General features: G+C 42.9%; 1 protein-coding gene across 6 annotated transcripts in view; it reads right to left on the bottom strand.

Annotated features, from left to right (window-relative positions):
• Positions 1 to 26,888, bottom strand: part of RAPGEF6 (Rap guanine nucleotide exchange factor 6) — a 239,641-nt gene that overhangs the window by 159,986 nt on the left and 52,767 nt on the right. For all 6 annotated transcript variants that reach the window (XM_075900363.1, XM_075900359.1, XM_075900357.1 and 3 more), the window contains one exon: positions 7,586 to 7,655. In XM_075900363.1, coding sequence (XP_075756478.1) covers positions 7,586 to 7,655 — 70 coding nt within the window. The remainder of the gene's footprint in view (positions 1 to 7,585; positions 7,656 to 26,888) is intronic.

The raw sequence follows: 26,888 nt of genomic DNA, 5'->3' as shown, positions 1-26,888 counted from the left end.
TCAGCTGGAAATTGAGAAAATTTGTCAATATACCAATCTGTCAAGGAAAATTAAGTTTGTTATCTTTCCACACCTACTCCCTTAAACTACAGGAGAACTTAAAATAATTTTTTTAATTATTTGCTGCGGTGCTCATTTGAACTAGGGAAAATTCTTTGACTCAGCTAGGGAGAGCTTAAACAATGCTTTTCTAAAAGTATTTCCTTAAGTTTCAAATGATACTGTTGTTTTTAGAAAATGGAACAATAATTTTACCATTGAAACCAAGCATACTGTAACCTGAAATAGGCATGTCTGCACTAACTGGACAATTAAATTGAGTTCTGAGTTCAATCTGCCTCTTCACAGCGGGGGTGTTCTATTGCAGTATCGCTTGCCTCAAAAATTCAACAATCATGAGTTAGGACCCCTCTCCATTCACATTAATGAGATTTTAAGAAAAAATTATGTCTGTCTTCTGATTTTTGATCTATTCCTCCCCACTCCCAAATTGTCATCAATTTTGGCCTTGTATGTAGGACTTTGCCAAAACAGACAAAATTAAATCAAATTATGCAAATTCATGTGAAGCGCTGCCTGAAGGTACAAAGGACTTTCTAGCTGCTTCCAAAACCCCAAATGCTAATGAAGTTGTTTTTTGTATCACACCAATTAATTATGTGCCCTAGTACCTGCACATCAATTAATTTTATACCCTTATACCTACATCAATTCTTCAACCTTCGGCCCCCACATCTGCCTGTTGCATAACAGAAGCTTCAGGGACTCTTCAGCCCCATCCCTCTCTACCTCCCAGGATGGAGGAGGGGGGAGGGAATGACAGATACTTATCTCAGAAAAATATGAAACATCAGTTGCAACTGTTAAGCATGTATATCTTTAACTTCATTCTATATTTAGGGCTTAATTCAGCTACCTGGCCATGCATCTCAAAGCTTGGCAATAGAATTTGGAACATAAGGCAGTGTTCATCTAAGTATCTGAGATTAGAGCAGAATCTTTATATTTGTTCCACTAAATCACGGTATAGAAAGCCACAGATAAACCTTGCTAATATCTTTATTTTACAAACACCAACAAGCATGGGTGGATATTTATAGAGACCAGAAATTATCCATCTTGAAAAAAAAAATAATTTGCCATTGTTTTCCATCCCTGGAAAGCTGTGATGTAGAATATGCTGTTGAAAGAGCTTCCCCAGTCCCTAAGAAAACAAGGTTCGAGAAAAACATTAATGGAATTCCTAATTTTTCATCATTCCTTTGTCGAGGTTCTATATCATGACCAGGGCATTGGGGGGGGGGGGGGTTATTATTTCATAGTCTGTTAACTTACTTGACCAGATAACCCACTCTTAAAAATAGCCTCTCTATCACTACACCAAGGTGCAGGTGTCCCTTTGCAGCAGTCCATTAGAAGAAAAGCAAGAAATAATTTTTAGATGCTCCTAAAGTAAAGAATCATAGTATTAGTCCTTATTTTCAGAGGGCGACAGAAAAGACTAGAATGACTCATTTAACAGGGTAGTCTCTGGACAGATATAATTTTACTGACTTAGCACTGACATCCATAGAGTTAGAAGTACCAGAGCATTTCTGTATGGAGCAGATATCCCCAGCACATGCTGCAAAGTGAAAATAAATAGGATTACATGATCTTACTCAATTTCAGTCAACACCCAGTGCTAGCAGTAACATCCTTCTATTCACAAATGCCATGCTGCCCTTGAGAAATCATCTGCTTTAACCTCAAAAAACAAAAAACAAAAAAAAATGGAAGCACCAAGAATGAAAGGAGGGAACAGGTAGCAACACAGCTCATCTGTTGCAACTTTTGGCTACTTCAATTAGGATATGATTAAAACCATCAGTTTAGCAATAAAACAAATGTATTTGTTAATCCTGAAAGTCACCCAAATTTCCTAAATATGAACTTAGGAGTCCATGTATTATTTGTTATCCTCATTAATTTAGCTTAAGCTGACAACATTTTATGGCCTTTAAAACAAGTCAGTTCTCAGAGGAATCCCCTGCAGAAATTGATTTATATTCTAGGAAGAAGGAGATACAAGAGATGTAAAAATCTGAAAGCAAAATTATTAGTATATGAAGCTGTATTTGTATGAGGTGAAGTAGCAAATTCTTTTTATTTTTAAAGTACACATTTGGCATGCATCTGGTCCTCATAGACAATGGGTGAACTGCTACTTTATAAGCAAAAAGCAAAATCAGGAATAACTCATAAAAGCAAATCAGGGAACTGAACTGTAGGCTTCTGTGAGGCAGTGAAAATAATTACCATTGTGCACATCAATAACCTCTCTTTTTTTTATTTTAAGTTTCATGTAGAAATGTGACAAGCTTTATTGATCGAGGCTTTGCCCATACTTCTGCTGTGATGGTGCTTTAACATGACAGTGTGGCCATGGCACCAGTGTCGGAAGAGCACTCTAGGTCAGAGGTCAGCAACCCCCGGCACGCAAGCCACAGGCGGCGCACGAGCTAATTTTTACTGGCACACAGGGCAGGAGCTCCTCCGCACAGCAAGAGCCTGCACTGTTGCTTGAGCCTTGTGGTCAGTGCGCAGCTGCAGAACCACCTCCAGGAGGCAGGCAGAGAGGTTGCAGACTGGGCTGTGCACCAGCCAGCGGTCGGTGCTCTTTCCCTTCTATAATGGAGTTGGGCAAGTGGAGAAGTGAGCTGGTGAAAGCAGGTGCGCTGCTACAGCTGCTGCTGGTGGTAGTGGCCATGTGAGGGCTCAGATGGGCAAGCTCCAGTGGCTGGGGCTTGGGCCACATCGTTTGCTCTTTCAGTAGCAGGGCCAAGACCAGGAGAGGGGACTGCTCCTAGGCAGCCAGGACCAATGTGGCTTAGACCAATGTGGCTGCTCCTCCAGTAATGGAGCCGTGGTAGCGGGGCAGAGGCAGCCCGGCAACCCAGCTGCGGATGGGGGCAGCATGTGTGTGACTGCATGGGGTTGGGGAGGGGGAAGGGGTGGATGGGTGCTGGCATTGAGGTGAGGTGGAGGCAGGGAGGTGGTTTGTTTGTGCTGTGAGGTGGGGATAATTTGTTTGTTCTTTAGCTGAGAGTTAGGACAGAACAGACTGCTGGTTCCTGCTACTTTGAGAAGCAGGATTTTATCCCAGCTCCCACCTGGGCTGGGGGGAGCAGATTCCACAGGGGTTGGTGGGGGAAAGAGGAGGTTGGTGGGTGCTGGCATCTGTGTGGTGAGGTGGAAGCAGGGGACAGTTTATTTGGGGTGTCTGACTGACCACTCAGAGGCTTGTATGCTACTTAAAGTATCAAGCTATGAGCCCGATTGGAGAACTCAGCAAGGCAAAACAAGGCTAAGGATCATACTAAATGGCAAGATCTGCATCTTAATTTATTAATGAAGCTACTGTAAGTAGGACTATTAATAACTTTAAAAAGTATCACCAGCACTCAGACCTGTACATACAGGTGAATAAGTTAAACCTTGGCACACCACTTCTGAAAGGCTGCTCTAGGTAAATTACCTCCATGAAGGGAGTAGTTAATACTGATGGGAGCCTGTTTACACTGGAACTTTACAGCACTGTGAACATGGGGAGAGGGGATGTTTTCCCCACACAAGAGATGAAGTTACAGCACAGTGAAGTGGCAATGTACACAAGCCCTTAGTCAATTATGATCAGCTATAAAAGGTGAAAGTTAGCATCATGGAGAAGAAACTATGTGGTTCGGGGTAGAGCACTGGGAAGTTTTGGTGACAAAAGTGCTGTTGACATGCAAAAGTTGTCAAATCATGCTTATGCTGCCACCTTCTGTTGACATATCATGGCCACATTGCTAGTTCCCCTATCGGCAGGGAGAGTAAAGCAATGTGGGCATGCATCCCACAGCGCGGGGCATCACCTTTAGTTGCTAGGCACTGTGGGAATGATCAAGGGAGTGAAAGGCATTTTGAGAACATGAAAAACATCCTGTCACACACCTCTTTAGAGTCCCCCAAGGCTTCCATCTTACTTCTGCGCCATTTCAAACTCACAGTTCTTGCTGCACACTCCAGCATCTGCTATGAGAAATCGTGGATTGCAGACTTCCCTCCTATGCTGTATTCAATGTGTTTAGGACAGCACATATTGCAGCAGAGAACTTAGTGTCAGAGAAGACGACTCAGATGCAAATGACAATGCAAGTGACACAGACAACAGCAACATGACAGTGCATTTGGCTGTCACAGAGTAGCTGTGCAAAGTGGAGGGATCGCACTGTCATGCAGATGTGGGATGAAGAGCAGTGGCTACAGAACTTTAGGATGCGTAAAGCAACCTTCCTGGACCTGTCCTGAACTACAAGAACAATTGAATAAGAGCTGTCCTCTTGGTAGAGAAGTGCGTTGTGATTGCTTTGTGGAACTGGTGACTCCCAATTGCTACTGTTCAGCTGCTAATCATTTGAAGTGGATAAATCTACCAGTGGGGCAGCACTTCTGCAAGTGTGCAGGACAATAAATTGCATTGTGCTGCGTAGTACTGTGACTCTTGGAAATGTGGATGACAGTGACTGGCTTCGCTGAAATGGGCTTTCCAAACTGTGGTGAGGCAATCGAAGGCACACATATTCCCATTATTGTGTCACCCCGCTTTGCCAGAGTATATCAGTTGTAAGGGGTACTTCTCAAAGGCTGTGTCTACACTGCAGGGTTTTTGCGCAAGAAGTCTTTTGCAGAAGATTCCACGAAATCATGATCATCACTACCACAGTTTACACTAGTTTTTGAGAACATACTGGATAATCACAAACTAGTATACCATTTCTTACCTCAGAACTAGTTTTGGCAGTTCCTGTGCTGCAGGGCTGGGCCCAGGTACCCACTCTGGGCACAGAATTATGATATAATTATGTGGTGATATAATCCTGTTCACCATGTTACAACACCACTCACTCAAATTAGGCCCACCTGTCGCAACAACCGGAGAAAGGAGCTGGGTCTAGTTCTACAGGACAGGAGCTATTATTGTCACGTGAATGCAGAGTGGGATTAAGAATGTTAAAATACCGTTAATTGACTAGTTGATGGAATTTCCATCGACTAGTTGACTAGTCTATAGGCACTTCCACATTTGTCCTTTGAAATGTAAAAGAGCATCTGTTGGGGCTCTTGTACATTTTAAAGGAGGAATGCAGAACTCCACGTACAGCCTTGGGCCAGTGAGAAGTCCCACTGACTCCGGGCTGCATGCGGGTGCCTGTTTTGAAATGCACAAGAGTCCCCAACTGACCCTGGGTTCCGCACATCACTTCCGCAGATCAGCTATACAGCAGCTGCCTCTTTAAAACGCCACGTCCGCACATTTCAAAGAGGCAGCTGCCCTGGAGCCTGGGGTCAGCTGAGGACACCCAGCTGACCCTGGGCTCTCCATGGCATTTCCCCGAACCCACGACTAGCTGGGGAGTCCCCAGCTGACCCCAGGTTCTGGGGAAATGCCACGGGGAGCCTGCAATCAGCTGGGGAGTCTCCAGCAGACCCCTGGCTCCAGGGCTGCCCCTTTGAATCGCGCAGAGGCAGCGTTTTAAGTGGGCAGCCCACTCAACAGCTGATCCACGTATCAGCTGTACAGCAGCCACCTTGGGGTTTCTGCTGTGTAGCGCAGCCACTGTGTAGCGCTGCTCACAGAGGTGGCAGTGGGCGGGGATATCAATTAGTCAAAAGACTATCTGATAAGCAAATGCTTATCGGATAGTCAACTAATCTTTAACATCCCTAAGTGGGATCACTTTTTTACAGCTAGCCAATGATCCATTGCCATTCCACCAGTTGCAATACCTAGCTCCATCACTGCTCCCTATGTTTCTCCCTACTTCACCACAGATCTTTGTGTGAAGTGCAGCCACAAAGATACCTTAGCGAACAGATAGCATGGCTGGAGAGCTACCAGTGAATAAAAGGAATAAAATGGGACAACAATATAAACATATTACAAGATTTACCTGACACTGTGTGGGTCCTTAACTCAAAAAAGTTTTGTTTTTCTTCATTTAAATAAGGTCTACTCAATACGAGGCTCATGGGCCATGTGTGGCCCGCGGCGCAGTTTGGGTTTACGCGGGCTCAACACGTGGCCCGAGGGTGGGAACCAAAACAAAAAAGTTGTCAATATAAATGGTCTTCTGTTGATATGAGTTTCAGTAGTTAAATTCCTGGATTGTCTTTGCTCATTAAAAGTGCTGTCATATGAGTGGAAATCAGGTAAATATTGCATTTTATTAATATCAGCAGAATTGACCTAAATGGGGCCTGTGTTTTGTATAGTCTTGCCTTAATGTTTCTATTCATGCCTGTCAGTGTGAAAGAAATTATTTGCACATATTTGCATGTAGAATCATAGAACCCCACACTTAAGTTAAGGCCCTCGGCATGTGCTGTGAGTATCACTGTGGCCTCCATGGCTTCCAAAGTTGAGTAGCCCTGATTTAAATAATTATTTTGGGCTGGGGATGAGGAGTTCAGTGTGCAGGGTATCCCAGGGAGAGAAGACAAGCTCAGTCCCCTCTCACTGCAGCAGCCTCGGGCTGGGTGAGGGGACACAACCAGAGGAGGGGTGCATGATCCCAGGTTGGGGAAACGGGAAGACACACAGACACACAAACTCTCTGAAATATATAGTAGATAGCTGTCCTTTTCTCCACACATGGCTCCTGTTGACCAATGCATTATAGCTATCCTGGTCCCCATCTCTAGCCCCTTACTGCCCCCTCAGTGGTTATTTTGCAGTATAAGTGTCCTTCCTGCCAGACCCCTTTCTTTCCATTTTATGAGAAACAATCCAATTCCAGGCACATCCCAATGTCCTGGAACAATCAAACTCTGACCTTGCTTTAAAGTTAGGATAAGAGGAAAGCTGCATACCAAATTAAGTGGTCTTAGCTCTTGCCATTTAGGAATAGATCTTGAATAAATTAACTCACAAACAGATGCACATTTTCTAAGATATATAGTAAGATACAGTAGCACTGCCTAAAGCTGACTGAGGAGTACCCAATCACCAGCACTGGTGGGACTGTATAACAGAAAAAAATAAAAGTCATTTTAGAAAAGTTGATATTATAATCCTAATCATCACCATTATTTAACTAATTTAATTTACACAGTTTTTGCTGCCATGAAAAGGTAGCACTAGTATAATTAAAAATCAGACAATTTTATAAGAATTTAACAAAAAGCCTTATGTTATCAGGTACTAAGGATGTTAAATTTAGATTAATCAACTAATTCAATAGTCAATGCAATTTAAATTGACTATTCGATTAATCAGTAAGGATGCCTCCGCCTTTGAAATGTAGCAAGAGCCCTGCCGACTCTTGCTACATTTCAAAGGCGAAGAGCCGTGGGAACATGGGGGACTCATTCCCTTGCTGGCCCCATGCTCATTGCACGTGCTTTGCTTTTAAAATGTAGCAAGGCAGAAGCACCGCCAGTTCCCCTGACAGAGGCAGCAATGGGGAGAGAAAGTGACTATTCAACCACATCCCTACAAGGTACAAACAAATTGCTAATATATACAGAAGCATTAAACACATTTTTAAAAGTCTATTCTTACCACAATCATTTCTGAAGGTTCCAATATAATACACTCGCATCCTCTTTTTCCTCCAGACTGCTTGCCAAAACTAAAAGAAAAAGTAAAAGAACGAATTAGGTAAAATATAACAGAGTTAAATAAATTAACAGAAGGAAAGTAATACAATAACCCACGGACTCTCAAACTTTTTGACACGGGGACCAGTAAATCCATTCACGAGCTTTTGGAGGACCGGTAACTTTCATTTGCATATTTGCCCAAAAATATAAACGCATTTAAAAAAAAAAAGAATGAAAAATGAATAAATTTTCAGTGTTTCACTCAGCTGCATCCTCCACCCAGCCTGGCCCAGAGCTTGGGGGATCCAGCGCCGCATGAGCACTCCAGGAGGCGGGAGCAGGAGCAGATTGGAAGTAGGGTATCTGGCTAGGAGGGAGGGTGCAAGGAGGGGTAGGGTTGCCAGGTGTCCGGTTTTGTACCATACAGTCCAGTATTTGAAGGTTTTGTCCAGGAAAGAAATTGATAAAGTACCAGACATATAAAATGCCTGGTATTTTCTAATTAGATAAGTTTTATTGTAATTAGGCGCATCAGTCCTTAGCTGCAAACTGCCTGGCTGGTAGATGCGAACTGCCTGGCTGGTAGATGTGCTCACGCTGTCTGAGTGTGTCTACCTGCCAGGCAGTTCGCAACTACTCGAGGGACGGGGTATGTGGGGGGGGGGGGGGGAGGACAAAATGGAATCCCTGGCCACACTGACTCGTCTGCCAGGGTCCACAGGGTCTGCATGTAACCAGGTCAGTCCCCCCCACCCTCTCCTCCTGATCTCCCCAGTCCAGCCCTGCTGCCCCTGTCCAGCCCTGCTTCTGGTGGCAGGTTCCCCCAGCCCCCTCACCAATCTCCCCCGGTCAGACCAGCTCCCTCAACGATCCCCCCGACCAGCCCCGCTGCCCTTGTCCAGCCCTGCTTCCAGCAGCCCTGCTTTTGCTGCCTGCCCACTCACCCAGATCTCCGCAGGACAGCCCCGCTGCCGCCAACCCTGCTTTTGCCAGCTGCCCGCCCGCCCGCCTGCCCGGATCTCCGCTGGACTGTCCCGCTGCCCCCAGCCCTGCTTTCACCGGCTGCCCGCCCACCTGTCCTGATCTCCGAGGGACAGCCCTGCTGCCCCCAACCCTGCTTCCCAGCGGCCAGTATCTCCGGCCCGGTATTTTTTTCCCGTGGCCAAGTACCGGGCCGCAGCCCCTAGTTTGGGAAACACTGCAATAACCTATGGGTGAAAGGGGAGAGAAGGAAAGTTCATGAAAACTACTATACTTGAGACCACAATTTATTTTTGCTCATTGTCATTAATAATTCTTTGAATCTATAAAGAACCTCTCATCAGAGCCTCTTCAAGGTTGAACCTCTCTAGTCCAGAATTCTCTAGTCCAGAAACATCCGATGTCCAGAATGATTTTAATAAGCTGGATGTCCACTTTTCATGGGAGTGACCAAGTTTCCCACGGTCCAGTAAAGTCTGCTTACAGTCACCAGTCCTATCTCTAAGTGTACTGTGGTGTTATTTAGCTCTAATTTACCCCTAAATGTCCTTTAACAACCCAATAAGCAGTGGAAGTGTTGGTAATGCTACTAGACAATATTGACCTTCCATGATCTGGAAAATTCTCTCGTACGGAATCAGTCAGGCTCCGAGGATGCTGGACTAGAGAGGTTCAACCTGTATTTTATATAAGCAGGGTGCCTTGTGAAATTATTGTTCATAGTATACTCGTGTCAAAAGAATCCATTCATGACTAGAACTCCATTGGTTTGGTGCTGCTTTGGAAAACAAAAAAAGGGAAAAAGAGAATAAAGGAAAGACAAGAAACGAACCATCTCTGCTCTAGAAAGCTTACAGTATATATAGGGAGAGAGTATAAGATGTGGGAGTAGAACACAACAGAGAGAAAAAATCTGTGACATTAACATAAACACAAAGATTCCACATAATTTTTATAAGTTAAATGTACAAATCAGATTTCACTTCTTGGTTTTAAACACGTGAACAAGAAATATAGGCCACCGGTCTAGCTGCTATCATTTGGCGTTTTACTAGGTTAAATAGTATATCTATTTTACATGTGCATAAACTAAGATTCAGGCAGGTTAAGTGACATATATATGGTCACACAATGCAACAGCGATGAAATAATAACTAACAGCCTCACAGCTGTCAAAATCTGGCCACTTTATTAAAACAGTGCTGATAACCATTAGTGATGAAAATGGAAAGTGCTGTTTTCTAACAATTCTAATGATAAGTTTTTCAAGAAAGGGTTACTAAAAGTTTTTAAACTTCCTACATTAGGAAAGTGACAAAATTACAGGAGCTAGCATGTGACTATTTAAAAAAAAAATCTAAGTTGGACAGATATTTATTTAAGAGAAACAAAGGTTACAAAGAAGATCAATACAATAGTTCAGTGTATTTAATGCTTCCTGGGTTAGCAAGTTGCTCTTTGCGCTCTACTGTCAGAGCTGAAGTCTCAACTGAGACTACTGACTTAAAATGAGAATATAATGAGTTCTCTCCTATGTCTGTTTTCCACCACTTTGACATGTAATTATTTTCTTCTCAGGAGACAATAGCAGTTTTCATGGTTGGGGTTAACCAAAACTGATTTTATTAAAACACTGAACAAGTTGTTGATTCTAGCACACATAATAACTTTATTCACACTATGACTTAACATCACTGAATTGAATGCATGTATTAGAAGGCTAGAGAAAATGATAAACTGATCTCAGGACTGACTAAACACATTAACCAAAATCTAAGCTTGCCCTCTTTTCCTAATCTAGAAAATGTGGCACAGATTTTTGCAGTGGAAACAATTTCATTTTATAATTCATCACAGAGGAAGCAAAAAGTCTTAACAGCTGGACACCGGACAGCTGCAGTTTTTGGACACCTACAAAATACAGATGCAGAGTACATTAGCTAATTCACTCAGCCAGAACTACCAGTATTAAAATGTTCAGTGACTTTGAAATTACTACGTTTCAGAACTAACCTGCTGAAATGAATGAGAGTGGTTCACATTTCTCAAAAATATCATCTCTCAGGCTTTCTAAAAGCTCAGGAAACCAATGCATGTGGATTTGCATTAGTTTATACTCAGATAACATTTGGAAGTTTTCCCTTACAAATAAGTGCTAGCTTTATTTTAAATGCAACTTTAGATGCAGAATTCTGCAGCAAAGGACTGGTCCTGCAACCAATTCTTTGGTTATGAAAAACTCAACTCTGGCCATTAGAATACATGCAGCTCTGCTTCATAAAGCCACCACCTACTCCCAATTGCTGTCTCCGGCATATGCAACATGAAGAATCACCTAACATTTTGTTGAGACTGCATAGAAAAAGGGATGCAGCTAATAAGATTGTGAACCAAAAAGGAAAAATAAAAATCTAAGAAAAAAGTTAGAAGTGTGAAAACAACAGGAAAGAAAGAACATACGGGATAAGTACCAACTCCTTGGCAACACACAGGGAAGGGAGAACAAATCATCAACAGATCAGGTACATCTTTACCTTTAGATGTGACAGACACTACATTTTTATGCATAGACAAACTATGGAAAACTTATACTCCAAAGCTTTATAATGTAAGCTTATACTTTATGGCTACGTCTAGACTGGCCCCTAATTTCAGAAAAGTCATGCAAAGCAGGTAAGTCAGAATAGGGAAATCCGCGGAGGGATTTAAATATCCCCCGCGGGATTTAAATAAACATGTCTGCCGCTTTTTTCCCGGCTTGGGGAAAAGCCGGAAAAAAGCGTCTAGACTGGCGCGATCCTCCGGAATAAAGCCCTTTTCCGAAGGATCTCTTATTCCTACTTGAAAGGGCTTTATTCCGGAGGATCGCGCCAGTCTAGACGCTTTTTTCCGGCTTTTCCCCAAGCCGGAAAAAAAACAGCGGACATGTTTATTTAAATCCCGCGGGGGATATTTAAATCCCCCGCGGATTTCCCTATTCTGACTTACCTGCTTTGCATGACTTTTCTGGAATTAGGGGCCAGTCTAGACGTAGCCCACATGTAAAAAGTAAAAGGGTTAAATCAGCTATCCATTCATGGAAAAAGATGAACTAAAGCTTCAGTGGTTTTTTTTAAATGTTATGCCCCCAAAACACAGATAACTATTAAGACAGCTTCATGCAGCTATTTTAGCAATACCTCAGAACTTTCCAAACAACTAAGTTAACAAACCTAACAGTCATTTTGATAAAGTATTATATGACCAGTGTGAGCACTGCAGTTTGAACTGTTAAATTCTGCATTTTGATAATGTACTATAGAAACTATAGCCTTTACTAGAACAATTGCCATTTATCATGACAATGACTAAAATGTTCCTTGCTTATACTGTATTAGTAAAGAAGCTATTAGTTCATGATTTCTATTGAAATATGTTAGTTTCAAAGCGGGGCATTCAAACTTTCAGTAGCTGTCTAAATTTCATGTCTTCGGTCATACTTCTTTCATAGAGTGTATAACCCAGACATCATAGTTTGTCACAGTATGTCATAAATTAACAGTTGTTCATTAGTTACTTGAATTAAAAAAAGCGGGAAAGCATGGAGAATTGCCTAAGTCATACATACATATACATATACATATGTGAGAGAGAGAGAGAGAGAGAGAGAGAGAGAGAACGAACATGTGCCATAGCATTGGGAGTAAAAAGAAATAAAGACAATCCTCATGGCCCCATGTATTCTATAATTCTCTGGCTGCATAATTTGCTGCAGAATTCATTCTTTCCTGCACAACTATGCTCTAAAATCTTAGCATAGACCAGTGGTCCCCAATGCGGTGCCCGCGGGTGCCATGGCGCCCGCCAGGGCATTTGTGTGTGCCCGCCGACAACCTGGGCCGGTCCCGCCTGCGGCGCACGGGAGGCACCGGCCCCAGGCGCTCAACACGCACCGGCGCCGGGTGCGCGGCGCTCAGGCGGCCCCAACCCCAGGGCATATGCGGGCGCTCTGGCGCGCGGTGCTCGAGCGGCGCCAGTGCCAGCCCCAGGCGCACGGCTCGGGCGGCAGCGCCGGCCCCAGGCGCAAGGCGCTTGGGGCGGCCTCGGCCCCGGGTGCAAGGCGCTTGGGCGGCCCCAGCCCCGGCCCTAGGGCACATGCCAGCGCCGGGTGCCAGGGCATCCCAGTCCCCTGGCGTGCTCCCGGACGCGCGGCCCCGCCCCTGGGCGCCCAGGGCGTGAGTGGCCCCGCCCCCAGGTGCCCGGGAGCCTCTAAAGGTTGGGGACCACTGGCATAGATTTTTTTTAAAAGTTTTTAAGCTCTTATAGAATTTTGCCTTCCACAGTTCAAAAAGAAACAAACAATATTTCTGATTGGTATGAACTATCCCATTCATATAAGTTACAGCCCTAGGGATTTCGTGATTTCACAGTTGTAGAATATGGCACATACTCTCTCATATACAGACACACACAGCCACAGAATTTACATTTTGCTGCAGACACCTAATGCTCTGTTCCATGTCTCCTTATCCTGCTGAGACCTGTTCTCTTTTTGTAACTCTGCTACTTGGGGGTATAATACATATCGAATCCTAAAGGCTCTCTACTTCTGAAAAAAAATCATTTTCCCTAGATAAGTACACAGCACATTGTGAGATCATCATAGTGCAAACATAGTAAAATGCAGTATTAGCCAAGGAGTTTATAGCAAATCTATTATAATTTCATAATTACAAAAGACGTATTTTCTGTTCAAATTAAATTCAAATATGTTTATGCAATTTAAGTCACAGACATCATGTTAAGTGATTGACAAACACCCAAGGAAAATATCCAGCATACAGAATGGGCTACATGTCAGGTCTATCCTAAGTTCATAATACTGATTGAATGCTCAGTGGAAAAAAAAAAAAAACAAGATGTTGATCATCATCTTTTATATACCTTTCTGTTGTGTATAAAGGCAGACTGTCACTAATGTATACATTAGACTTCTATTAAGATTTATTTTATTTCCTTAAACTAATTCTACTCCACTGTATTTCATTTTAACCCTAGCTTGTAAGACTTACAACATAGTTAAGATTTTTAGTCTGTATTTTTGCAAGGAATACAAAATATTGTTTTTTACTTGATGATACATTGAAAAGATTTATAATTATTGTTGTTTTCATAGGAACAACTGGTAGCAAACCCCTACATTTATGTAGCCTAACACTTCTATTATATAAGATTTTTTTACTTCTTTTTAGAAGATCTATTTTAAATTTCCATTATTTGTATCAAGCCTTTAAAATTCAGTAAAGAGAAAGTCCTAGGTGTGCAGAAGTGACTTTTCTTCGTTTACCACTCTCTCCACATTTGGCTGAGTACAGCCTTTTGAAAAAATCACCATTTTCCTTCTGTCACTTGTACTTTCCACTAAATTCTGGTATGGGGCTAAAATGTCTAGACATGAACATTCTAAAGGGCCAGTTCTAAATTGCTACCGAAGCCAGAGCAACAAATGCTACTCCAAGAATACCAGAAGCTTGCAGTCTCTGTGGAAGGTGAAGATCCAAAAAGAGACTCCACTCTGCAATCGCACTCCGCAAGACTCAATACATGGCCCTCTAGTTTGGGGAAACTATTATAGCAGGCCTTCTCAATGACTCTCTCAACCCAACATGTGGTCAAAGCTACCAAATTTCCTCATCCACAGCTAACAACTTTCTGGTGTGGTCAACTAATACAGTCCAGGATTGTAGGAATCAAAAGGATTCACATGCTTAAAGAAGGTCAGTACAACAGAACTCTATTGACTTTGGCTACCCAGCTATGCTGCCCTGAGTTAAAGGGCCATTACATATTGACTTGGGCTACTAAAGTGGACTGCCCTAAGTTAGAGGGCTACCTCTCACTGACTCTAGCTATTAGGCTGTTTTAGCCTGGACCAACGGTTGATGTTCATAGATTGAGAGAGAGACTGACGACAATTAAACGGCTGACTAGGCGGTGTCCACACCCCTGTTTACTCTTCCCCCAAGAAACAGGGTGTGAATAAGCCACGACACATGGGCAACATCCAGGACCTGCTGAGAGATGTAGGTAGAGAGAGTGGGACAGGGGAATCACCCTTTTGTCCTGTAATTCTGGTGAAGAGATGGATATGGAGAAATTCCTGCAGTGGATGGTGAAAAACCAGCAGCAGCAAGTAGCCCAGCACCAGCAGCATCAGGCATAGCTGATACAATAGCTAACCCACCAACCTTAGCAGCTAATGACGCAACAGCAGAAACAGCAACAGCAGCTATTGTGCGAGCTGACCACACTACACGGGACCCAACAGGAAGGCCTGCTGCAACAGGCAGCTGCATTGCTACAGCCAATGGGTCCACCAAGCCCCATGGCCATGGGGATGGGGAGAGGCACCGGACTAGGGATGCCCATTCGTCTAACAAAGATGGGACCAGGGGACGACCCCAAAACATTTTTAGTTACCTTTGAGCAGATCTCTATGGCCACTCACTGGCCCCAGGAACACTGGGCTACCATATTGGCTCCTTAACTAATGGGACCAGCGAGATGCCCTGGAGTATCTATGGGTGAAAGTGGCCATTTTAGACAATACCAGTATCAGCCCCAAGACTTACTGGCAGAGGCTGGTGTAAGGAAGGGTCCCCCATTGGGGCACAGCCCCAGGCTGTTGCCCAATGAATTAGGGACCACTGTGGAAGAAACCGGAGTTTGACCTCGGTGGTCAGAGATCCCAAGGAGAAAAAAGGATCCCAGGAGAGGGAAACCATGGAAGATGGAACCAATGAGACCCCCCCCCAAGCATGTACTATACTCTGCAGCCTGGGACTCCCAGGGCAGAACTCCAAAGAATGGCAACCCCAAATGCCACATGGCAGGAATAGTCTACCCAAGGATGATCCCCGATCTACAGACCCCCAAGGACCATTGTTGGAGGTGCGGCCAAGGAGGACACTTCCTGAAAGACTGCCCCTACATGGAATGCGACTATGGACAACCCTGGATTACAGGGCATCGGACACAGGGACCCCAACCCGGAAAACTGGTGATCCCATGGTAGAGGAATGCGTTGAGGTCTCAGCTCTGGTGGACTTGAGTTGCAGCCAGATGATTATACGGGAGGACCTCATGCCCAAACTCCAGGTCACTGAGGACATGATCCATCTCCAATGTATCCATGGAGATGTGCAACCCTACCCAACAGCCTGGGTAAACTTGAAGGTTCGAGGCTGGAAGGAGCTTCTCCTGGTAGGAGTGGCTGCCTAGCTAGCCTACCCAGTGGCGTTAGGGCCAGACTTGCCCAGGTTTAAAGACTGACTACTGCCCTCCTAGAAGGTAGCGACCCAGGGTGCCAGGAGGAAGAGCACTGGGACTCCCAGTAGAGACAGACCCCCAGGAAGAACACTCCCAATCATCCAGGCACCATCGGAGGAAGATGTCCGGGTAAAACTTGAAAGGGATGTAGACTTCCTGCAGGAGCAAAGGGAAGATCAAACCTTGAGCCAAGCATGGGAGCATTCACAGATTCAAGGAGACAGAGCACCCTCAGGGGCCACACTTCAAGATTTTGTTAGACCAACTATACCAGGTGGTGGCAGACCCCCAGATGCAAGAGGAAATGCACCAGACATTGGTTCCCTGGAGGCTATGCAGGAGCCTCCTACATTTGGCACACACCACCCCCTGGGCTGGACACCTAAGTAGAGAAAAGACCCTCCTGCAAGTAGTATGCCAGCTCTTTTGGCCTGGCATACAACAAGTCCGAGACTACTGTGCTTCGTGCCCGGAATGTCAGTGTGATGGGCCTAAGGGCGTACTCAAGGCCCCCCTCAGACCTTTTACCAGTTGTACTGTTTGAGTGGATTGGGATGGACCTTGTTGGCCCTTTGGAGAAGAGCAAGACGGGGAACCAATTCATCCTGGTAATAGTAGATTACGCAACCAGATATCCAAAAGCTATGCCACTGAGTTGCAACCGCTGCAGATGAGTTGAAGGTATTTGCAAGGGTGGAGATACCCAAAGAAATCTTGACTTACCAAGGTACTAACATATCCTCCAAGTTGATCACTGAGTTGTGTCAGCTTGTGCATATTTGGACTCTCCGGACATCAGTACACTACCCTCAGACAGATGGACTCATAGAACGTAGAACCTCAAACTGATGCTACATAAATTTGTGGATGATGATCCATAATATTGGGACACGCTCCTACTAGCTTTACTCTTTGCTATAAGAGAAGCTCCCCAAGCCTCAATGGGGTTTTCCCCTTTTGAATTCCTTTACAGGAGATAACTCCAGGAAATCCTTGACCAGGAGGATTGGGAGGCCCAGGAGACTCGAGTACTAGGAACCACCCAATATGTATTACGACTCCGAGAACAACTTCAGACACTAGATGTCTTTGCATGGGAGAAACTAATACAAGCTCAACAAGCTCAAGAAAAACAATATAATCGGGGAGCTAGAATCCATAGCTTTGAACCAGGAGATCGGGTCTTGTTACTGTTACCCTTGACTGAGTCAAAACTTCTAGCTAAATGGCAGGATCTCTTTGAGGTGATACATCGTGTAGGACCTGTGGACTATGAAGTTAGGCTGCCAGGTCACAGGAAGGAGGTTCACACATACCATGTAAACCTCTTGAAAGCCCGGAAGACCCAAAAAGCCATGTATATTGCCCCTGTACCTCCCAAATCTGAACTAAGATCTTTGGCAGGTGACCCTATCAATCCAAAACCAGTAGTGGTAGGGAAAGGGCTCAGCCCCCTACAACAGAATCAGATACATAATCTCTTAAGAACTTTCCAATATGTCTACACACCCAGGTCAAATATACCACCACATTGCAACGGAACCAGGACAGGTGAGAGACCTGTACTGGCATTTGCTAAGGAAAATGTGGGATGCCATACGACAAGAGCTTAAGACAATGGTAGAGATGCGTGTAACTGAAGAATCAAGGAGTGAGCAGAGGAGTCCCATTGTCCTGGTAGCAAAGCCCGATGGATCTATCCCAGGGCTACTGAACTTTGGAAGCCCCGAGAGCCACAATGATACTCACGGCACATATACGTGCTAATATATATGCAAATAGCTTCTTTCACACTGACAGGCATGAATACAAATGTCATGGTGCTCCTGGCACCTCCTCCCTAGGGCTAGAAACACTGACACTCCATACCCTTCTGTTCCAGCCAGATCATCAGCTTGCGTCTTTCAGTGCTCACCCCACCTGGGAGACGCCTCGCCATTGTGAAGTGAGTTCCCAGTGGAGGCCATGTTCAGAGGATCCCACCCATGGGCCGCGTGTTCAGTCCCGCATAAACCCAAACCACCCCATGAGCCACAAACATACGGGCCATAGACCACATGCGGCCCACAAGGCAAGTTTTGAGTAGCTCTGGTCTATCCGGTTCTGCACTGATTTCCTGGAAAGTAAATACTATATCCTGCTTCGATGCATATCCCATCAAAACATCTAGCAGGGGCCAAGTATATATCGACTACTGACTTAATGAAACGGTACTAGCAAATAGCGCTCACACCTAATTCAGGGGTGAAGATTGTCTTTCCCACGTCATTCGGTCTGTGCCAGTTCATTACCACGCCATTCAGACTACACAGGGCTGCAGCCACTTCCCAGAGGTTGATGAATAAACACTTATAATCACATGACCAGTACGCAGCCGCCTATATAGATGACATCGTTGTCTAGAGTAACACATGGGAAGAACACCTGCATCACCTCAAGGAGGTTCTCTAGGCCCTACGAGAAGTGGGCCTTATGGCAAATCTGGGCCTTACAGCAAATCTGTCAAAGTACCACTTTGGAAAGGAATAGGTGCCATATGTTAATGACCCCTATATTAGAATATCATGAGTTTTTGTGGACAAACTCCACTTCCTCAGCCCTTTTCTCTCCACTTTGCTTATCTGAGGTGAGTTTTGCCCACAAAAGCTTATAATGCTAGAGACAAAAAATTATAAGGTGCTACAAGACCACTCATTATCTTCCTTAAGGTTTACAGAGAGACAGAAATGAAAATAAATCCAATTTCCACTTTTAACCTCACTAAGAAGAAACGTGAAGAGAAATGGTAACAAAAACAATGTATGAGAAACTTTATAGTTATTAAACATTCATTGGAAATGTCATGGTTTGCTTTATTTTATTTACAGAATTACAAAAAGTAAGAGTTACAATATTCTTATCCAATTATTAATTAGTATTAAGAGAAACGGTCAGGCAATCAAACCATAATACTTCATTGGTATATCAGTAATTCAGAGCTGATGTTGTTCAAAGGAGGCTTTGAAAAGTTTTCTTTAAAAACACAGTGGACTCTTATTGAACATTTAGATAACCAAGAAAGCATATTCATTGGAGTTCAAACTCTTAAAACAGATATTGGGAATCTGCTGGTTTTTTGATAGCTGAAGCCCAGGAAGTAAGTTCTCTAAGCCAGACTGCAGCTTTTCAATAAATTATAATATGTGCTCCTGTTGTTTGATACCCAGATATAACATCTATATTATTAACTGTGAGATCAAATCACTGGTCTGAAACACTCACAAGATAAATACCTTCCATATATTTAAAAAAAAAATGGTTGCTTTTCATTGGCATTTATTTGCAAAGCACATCATTTACAGTACACCTTGTTTTCTTTCTTTCTGATTCACTAATGTTCTTAATTAACAGTTTGTAAACTAACATCAGAAGCAGGAAGCCTACTAAACAACCAGTGGGGCACTGGATGATTGAGATAAGGAGCACTCACACGTGAAAAGGTCATTGCAGAGAATTTAAATTAATTCTTTGCTTCAGTCTTCACAGCTGAGGTCATGAGGGAGATTCCTAAACCTGGGCCATTCTTTTTAGGTGAAAAATTTGAGGAAGTGTCCTAGATTGAGGATACATTAGAGGAGACTTTGGAACAAATTAATAAACAGTAATAAGTCATCAAGACCCATGGCATCACCCAAGTGCTCTGAAAGAACTCCAACGTGAAATTGCGGAACTAAAACTGTGGTTTGTAACCTATCCTTTGAATCAGCTTCAATACCAAGTAACTAGAGGGCAGGATAGCTAATGTGATGTCAATTTTTTAAAAGGGCTCGAGAGGTGATCCTGGTAATTGCATGCCTAATCATCAGAAAAAAAAGGTTTCATGACTGTTAACTGTTATACGTAGTATCTGTCCAATTTAATGTTGATGTCTTGTTTCTCTTCCTCTACTGCATTTTATTCCATTAAAGGTGAGAGAAATTTATACTTCAAGAGATTTATTCCTACATTTACAAATTCTTTAGAAGAGAGCATCAGGGAAAGAATTTACATAGAACAGGGGTAGGCAATAATTTTTTGCCGGGGACCATTTCAGAAATTTTTGAAGTGGCCTCAGGTCTGCTCCAGAAAGGGTGGTGCCTTGAGTGGAAGGGATGGGGCCAGGATAGTTCCCTGCTTCCCCACCCAGAGACCATGACTGGTCTGCGGGCGGGGGAGTGCCTTCCTCCCTCCCCCCCCCCGCAGAGGTTTCCCCTAGGCACCCATGCCCTTGGCAGTGGGAGGAGACTTCACGTGGGCTTGGGGGTGGGGGCACACACGAAATCTCCTCCCACCTTGCCAGGAGCGTGTGGCGCTTCTAAGTGCCGCACACTCCTCGCAAGACGGGGAAAACTTTGTGCACTCTCCCCCCCTCGGGCCCTGATTGGCCTAGGGCAAGGAAGCGATTGAAGCCTCCTCCCACCCTGCCAGAAGTAGGTGGCGCTTCTAATTTCCCCACACTCCTCACACAGTGGGGGCAAGGCAGAGGAAACTTCATGCACTGCCCCACCCCCAGGTCAATCAGGGCTTGGAGGGTGGGGGAGAGCAGGGGAAATTTCATGTGCTTCCCTCTACCCCCAAGCACTGATTGGCCTGGGGGCAGGGGAGCAGCAGGGCCTCTGCAAGCCAGATCAACCGGCCTGGCGGGCCAGATCCAACCATAGAGGCCCTTTTGCCCTCCTCTGACACAGAAGATAGCTAAAAAGCCATTTTAAATGTTACACAACCATTTGTTTTCAGTCTACAGTAGTTTACTGAGCAAGAATTTGTAACATTAGCTTTCTTTCTCCTGCTCCTTCCCCACACCACCCCTGCATCTCCTCCCACCTGAATATTTTAAACAAAGAAGTTACTGCTTTTATATTTTAAAATCCTAAACAAAGCTTTTTGGGTCACACAAATTATTAATCCATTGGATCTTGTGACTGGTTTTTTAAATCTAGTAGCTGTTTATATTGTAAAGTAAGATCAAGCGCCTCTTTTGAACAATTTAATAAACCATGTTTTCTTCAACTAGACTCAGTTATTCTTGCTTTACAATGATGTACTAAGAAAATAAGTGAAGTCTAATGAGTTCCATTTTTGATAACTCCTAAGCAGCACTACAAGCCCATTCTGCCCCTCCACAATCCACCCCCTCCTCAAAAAATATAATTGCAAATAAAAATGTCATTTCCAAGCCTTTCATGAAGTATTACCTTTCTCCACTATTACTCCCCAAGACTGCTTAGAGCAGTGTTTCTCAACCAGTGTTACGAGTACCCTTGGGGTACTTGAAAAATTTGGAGAAAACTGAATTTTTGTTTTAAGTTTTACGGTGCTTTATTATTTTTGTACTTTTTACACCGAAAAATTTAATCGTCCACCCAGCTACATTAAGTTGTTTTAACAAATGTGTTGCAATGATACAAAAATATTTTTGTGTGTCTGAAAACTGTAAGTACGGGGGGTACTTTTTTTTTTTAAAGGGGGTACTTATTTTATTTTTTTAAGGGGTACATTATAAAAAAAGATTGAGAAACACTGACTTAAAGCATGGTCTCAAACACCCGAATGAGAGGCCATCTGAAGCACAAGCACTTCCCCAATCCAACCTGCAAAATATTTTGAAAAAGTTATTTAATCAGGCCTGCGCAGCTGCCAACCCGAGGCAGAGCAGATGGCATGCAGGGACTCACCCTCGCACATGGTTCCCAGCAGTATGCAGGCCCCCAGTACCCTCATAGTCCCAGCCGCAAAGGACGCCAATCAATCCAGGAAGCTGCACTGGATTTCTCCATCAAGATTCCAACTACGCTGGCCAAGGAGCCACCCACGCTGACATGCTTCTACATCCAGCAGGGCAGGGCTGGTGGGTTTTGCTTTTGGTTACCTCGGGTGTAGGGCAGGAGATACCAGCTCGAGGATATGGATATTAGCAGTACGAGGCAGATGGGATTCCAGTACAAGGACATGGATGCTAGTGAAGAGGGCATCCCACTGGGAGGACATAGGGTCTCAGGTGAGTACTCAATTTCACGTCTTTTGTAGAATCTTGGCCTCTGACTGTGCTCCCGGACACAAGAGGAGATACTATCAACCTGCATGTACTGTATTGCCAACCCCAAGCATTCAAAGTAAGGATGTTAAGAAGTAGGTATTTGACTAATAGTGTAGTTACTACAAACTGTAGTTGATACAAATTGATCGCTGCACCTCTACCTTTTAAATTTAGTAAGAGCTTACTACATTTAAAAGGCAGAGCCACAGCAGAGGTAAATCCACAACCAGGTAAAAGCCGAGCCTGAGCTGTCCCAGCTTGTGCTGGGTCCCAGACCTATGCCCACTGCACTTTCTCCCTCCTCCAGTCCCCTTCCCCCCATCCCACAGAGATGGAGCTGGGGAGAACTAGCTTTTAAGCCTGCTCCCCACAGCACCGCCTCCTGCCTCCTCCCTTGCTGCCTCTGATACAGAGGCAGCAGGGGAGGGAGGTGAGCGAGTAGTGACTCAACTAGTCGCTTACATCCCTAGTTCAAAGCTCATGAATCAGCTCTCCACACCTCCCCAAAAGGGAATAGCTTCTTGAAATCACAGAAAAAATTTACTTGGGGATCTTTTTTATCTAGCATCTGGTGTTTGAGGTTTTTGGCTTAACTCAGGACATATTTTCTAGCTTTTCTCCACAATCTATGAGACTTAGTCTTAAAGAAAGACTTTAAGTCAGAGTGATCACAGTTAATAGTGGTACATGAGGCATCAAGTAGTGAAGTTCCTAGAACTGGCTTAATTCTAATAATGTGGCTGGGGCTTTCTAGAAAAAATAAATAAATAAAACAATCATCAGGAGGCTTGTGATCAAATCAGGAAAATTGGCATCACGGATTATATCTAAACAGCACCAAAGTTCAAAATAAGCTATGTCAAGGTAAGGATACAGTATAAACGCATCCTAAGTATGTCAGTCATCACAATCACACACATGATGATTTAATCACAAATATGAGCCTAATGTGATTCTTAATATATATCTAGAACAATATTTCTCAACCTTTCAAGACTACTGTACCCTGTTCAGGAGTCTAACTTGTCTTGCTTATGTCCAAATTTCATCTAATTTAAAAACTAATTGCATACCAAAATCAGACAAACTACAAAAAAAGTGTCACTGCACATTATCACTGAAAAATTGCTCACACTCATTTATATAATTATAAAATAAATCAACTGTTGCACTTATATTGCAGTCTACAATACTGTATATAGATCAGTATCAATAAGTCATTATCTATATTAAATTTTAGTTTATACTGACTTTTCATGTGGCTTATTGTAAAACCAGGCAAAAATCTAGATAAATGGATGCACCCTCCTGAAGACCTTTGAGAACTTCTAGGTCTACATGTAACTATTTGAGAATCACTTATCTAGAGTACATAGTTGAGAAAATTTGCTCTGAACTGCAGAATTAAGATAGACTGCTGTGCAGAGCCTGATTTACTACACTGCTATACAAGTTTGTACATTAATTTTTCCTTTTTTACCAAATAACTTTTCCGGGCCAAGCAAAGCACACTGTGTTTTAACAGGCAATTTCATTTTTTTTAGTGCCACCTGATTGTGGGTGGAGACACATCAATTCTTTTGCCACCATTTTTTTTCTTCTCATAGAAAAGTTGAACATTCTTCTTAGAAAAGCAAGAAGTAATTGTAACCTTTTATATGATTTTAGAAAAGGCCAACATCTCTGAAGCTTTTCATTGTCATAGTTAATAAAAATACTGTTATTAATTTAATTGAGGTTGTTGAGTGCCAGATTTTTTTTCCTTCGAGCCTTTTGTACATCGATGCACATGGTCTCGTTATCCAAAAGGAAAGAATGTTCATTTCCTTCCCAGATGATCTCATTGCTTAAGTAGACCCAAGAAACACCAAGAACCACATGATTTAAACTGTAAACAGTTTCATACAACAGAACATTCTGACCCATAGTATAAGCTAGCAGCCACTTTCCCTCATTACCCCCTCTACAAGCAATTGAAATCTCATTAATAATTTATGGAAGACTTGCAATTTATTTTTTTACATAGGTCACGTAAATCATCCACTCCTAACATTCAGGTAAGCACACCATTTCAATGCGGTCTTTCTGCAGGCTTTATACACATATCCACTGATGGCTTTAGGCATTGCAGAACTTCACTCCAGGATACTGGAGAGTTTAATTTCCTGCCTCTAGTTAGATACTAAGCACACAAACATTTCAGTCCTGTAAGTTCTTAGACGTTCTTGCCATAAAATTTGAGAGCACAGATGTAACTGCAATGTGTGTATGTATGTATAAAACAAATTGAAAGCTTATTTTATTTTAAGCCTACCTACACCTGTTAAACTGTATATTAAATGATGTATTGGCAGGAAGCAAAGGTAAAATGATTCAATAGTGCCAAAAATTTTAATACTGTCATTCATTGCTTCTACTTCTCTGAATCTCAATTTAATAATTTACTAGTTGGTAGCAGTGAGAAAAGAGACTAACTTATTAATATCAAAGTGGCACCCATTATTTATTATTTTTCTTGTAGTGGTACTCTGGTATCTCTGTCATGGAATATGTTCTGTACTCCCAAAATAATTTACTAAATAGAAAACAAGAAACAGGCAGATACAAACAAATGGGAACGTGAGGTGACAAACAATACTATGCAACATGAAAAGTAGAGGTCACACAGGTTACTAACCTGACTATTCTCCAGAAGTCCTTATCAAATCTGGGTTCCATTGTACTAAATACTGTATCCTGTTACAAAGCTGCCACTCCCTTCCCCACACAGCTTGCATCCTAAGGCCCTGCACCTGCAGCAGATCCACCCCTGAGGCAGCAGCATTTCCCATCATCTCACTTATATCAAAGGCTGCCTACACTGGCTTTGTGGACTAACTTTAAACTTCTGGTATTTCTCTTATAAAAGTGAAATCAAATGGTAGCAAACCACACATTAATTGGCTTTAGCTATGAGCTGGCAAACCAAAGAAAAGACAGCACCAAAAAGTTTAACAATTAACACTAGCAAAGGCCACCTTCCACCAAGCGGTCAAAGGAGGCAAGAGACAGAGAAGATAAAATCCCAGTCTAGAGGATAAACTTCCTTTTCAGTGACTCCAAGAGAAGATCAGAGGTGTGAAGTAAACATTCACCAGCTGGTCCAAAACAGGATGCAAGGATATGGTAACCCTCTTGGGGTATATCTAGACTACATGGCTCCGTCGACAGAGCCATGTAAACTAGTTTACCCAGCATAGTCAATGATGCGGGGATTTAAATAATCCTCACTTCATTAAAATAAACATTGATGCCGCACTGTGCCGACCGATCCCTTTGCTGACCGATCCTGTAAACCTCGTTTCACGATGCCTCGTGAAACGAGATTTACAGGATCGGTCGGCAAATGCATCCCCAGCCGACAGATCCGCATCTAGACTACGGCGTTGTGCCGGATCAGCTGATCATCAGCACAGTGCAGCGGCCATGTTTATTTTAATGAAGTGAGGATTATTTAAATCCCCGCTTCATTGACTATGCTGGGTAAACCAGTTTACATGGCTCCGTCGACAGAGCCATGTAGTCTAGACATACCTTTAGATAGAAGGATCCCAAACCAGATATAACTTGTGACAACTGTAGTCTCATTTTGGTTTCAACTCAAACTCAACTGTCTTAGCCAGCAACTGTAAAAAAATGGGAAAGTCCCTTCAGAGTTGCTCCCCTGCAATACAGTCTCCAACTCCTGAGTTCAAGATCACAGTCCTCACACAAATTCTCAGCTTGCCTTAACTCGGCAGGCTATAAGTGGGGAAGATCAATGTGTGAATTAATAGTGCATCTGTATACACACATATTACATAGACAAGAGGCAAGGAAAGTATTTAGTACTCAGTTGTATACAGTAGTACGCATAGGCTTTGCTAATATATAGCAATACACATTAAGATAATCTAGTTTAAACATAACAAATTCACTTTCTCCTTGCTCAAAACTTATTCCCACAGTCTCAGGGCTAGGATTTGTTTTTTAAAACGTTAAAAAGCAGTTGCCTATTATGTTCTATTTGGTGTAAAAAAAAGTAACAACTGCTGACAATGAATAAACTGTCAAAATATAGCAGCAGGAACCACAGTGGTTAATCAGCTCTGCACTACAATGAAAATGAATGACTTATTTAAACTGGTTGTCCCAGACACCTCATTCTGAAGAAATCATTTGTCCCATAACTTTTTCCACTTTGTCAATTTTATTCTGGAATGACTGATGGAAAGTTCAATCAATTTCAAACTAGAGAGTCCTATCACAGCACTGGTTTGCATTACTAATAAACTAGATTTTTGTAAAACATTATTTTGACAGAATTTGCACAGAGAAACTAAACATCTCAGTAACTGAAGAAAAACAATAATTTTATGGAGAGATAAGTTCATATCGTAATTAATTTTTTTAAAGTTGCATTTTGATCCATTCCAAAGCTTGAAAACAGACGTGCGACAAGGACAGACCAATTTTAGACAGTGTGTACTTCTATTTTTTTAGACGCCAAAGGCAAGTGGACTCAATCAATGACAATAATGTATTTTCTTAAAAAATAAACTATCAGAGACAGATCTTTTGACTTCAACGTTTAACAGTTTGTAGCATCAGGATCAAATATCTTTACTGTTTGTGGACATCAGCAGTTACAAAATAGACAATACTATCTCTGAAATAACAGTGGAGCAAAAAGCTCAAGAATTTCTCATTGCTTCAATAAAACCTCTTTTTGAAATTATAAAAAAAATTGTCTCAATGGACATATCTGACAATTTTTTACCAGCATGGCCTTCATGATCATAGATGTGATAGTGCTATAGATTTACACTGTCATTATTTCACTACATTAGCAGGACAAGCTTTCCCCACCACCAGACACACAGATTTCAATATACAAGGA

This window comes from Pelodiscus sinensis, chromosome 17, assembly GCF_049634645.1.
Source record: "Pelodiscus sinensis isolate JC-2024 chromosome 17, ASM4963464v1, whole genome shotgun sequence".
Taxonomy (NCBI): Eukaryota; Metazoa; Chordata; order Testudines; family Trionychidae; genus Pelodiscus; species Pelodiscus sinensis.
Note: the sequence above shows the minus strand (reverse complement) of the source record. Positions and strands in the feature narration are given on the sequence as shown.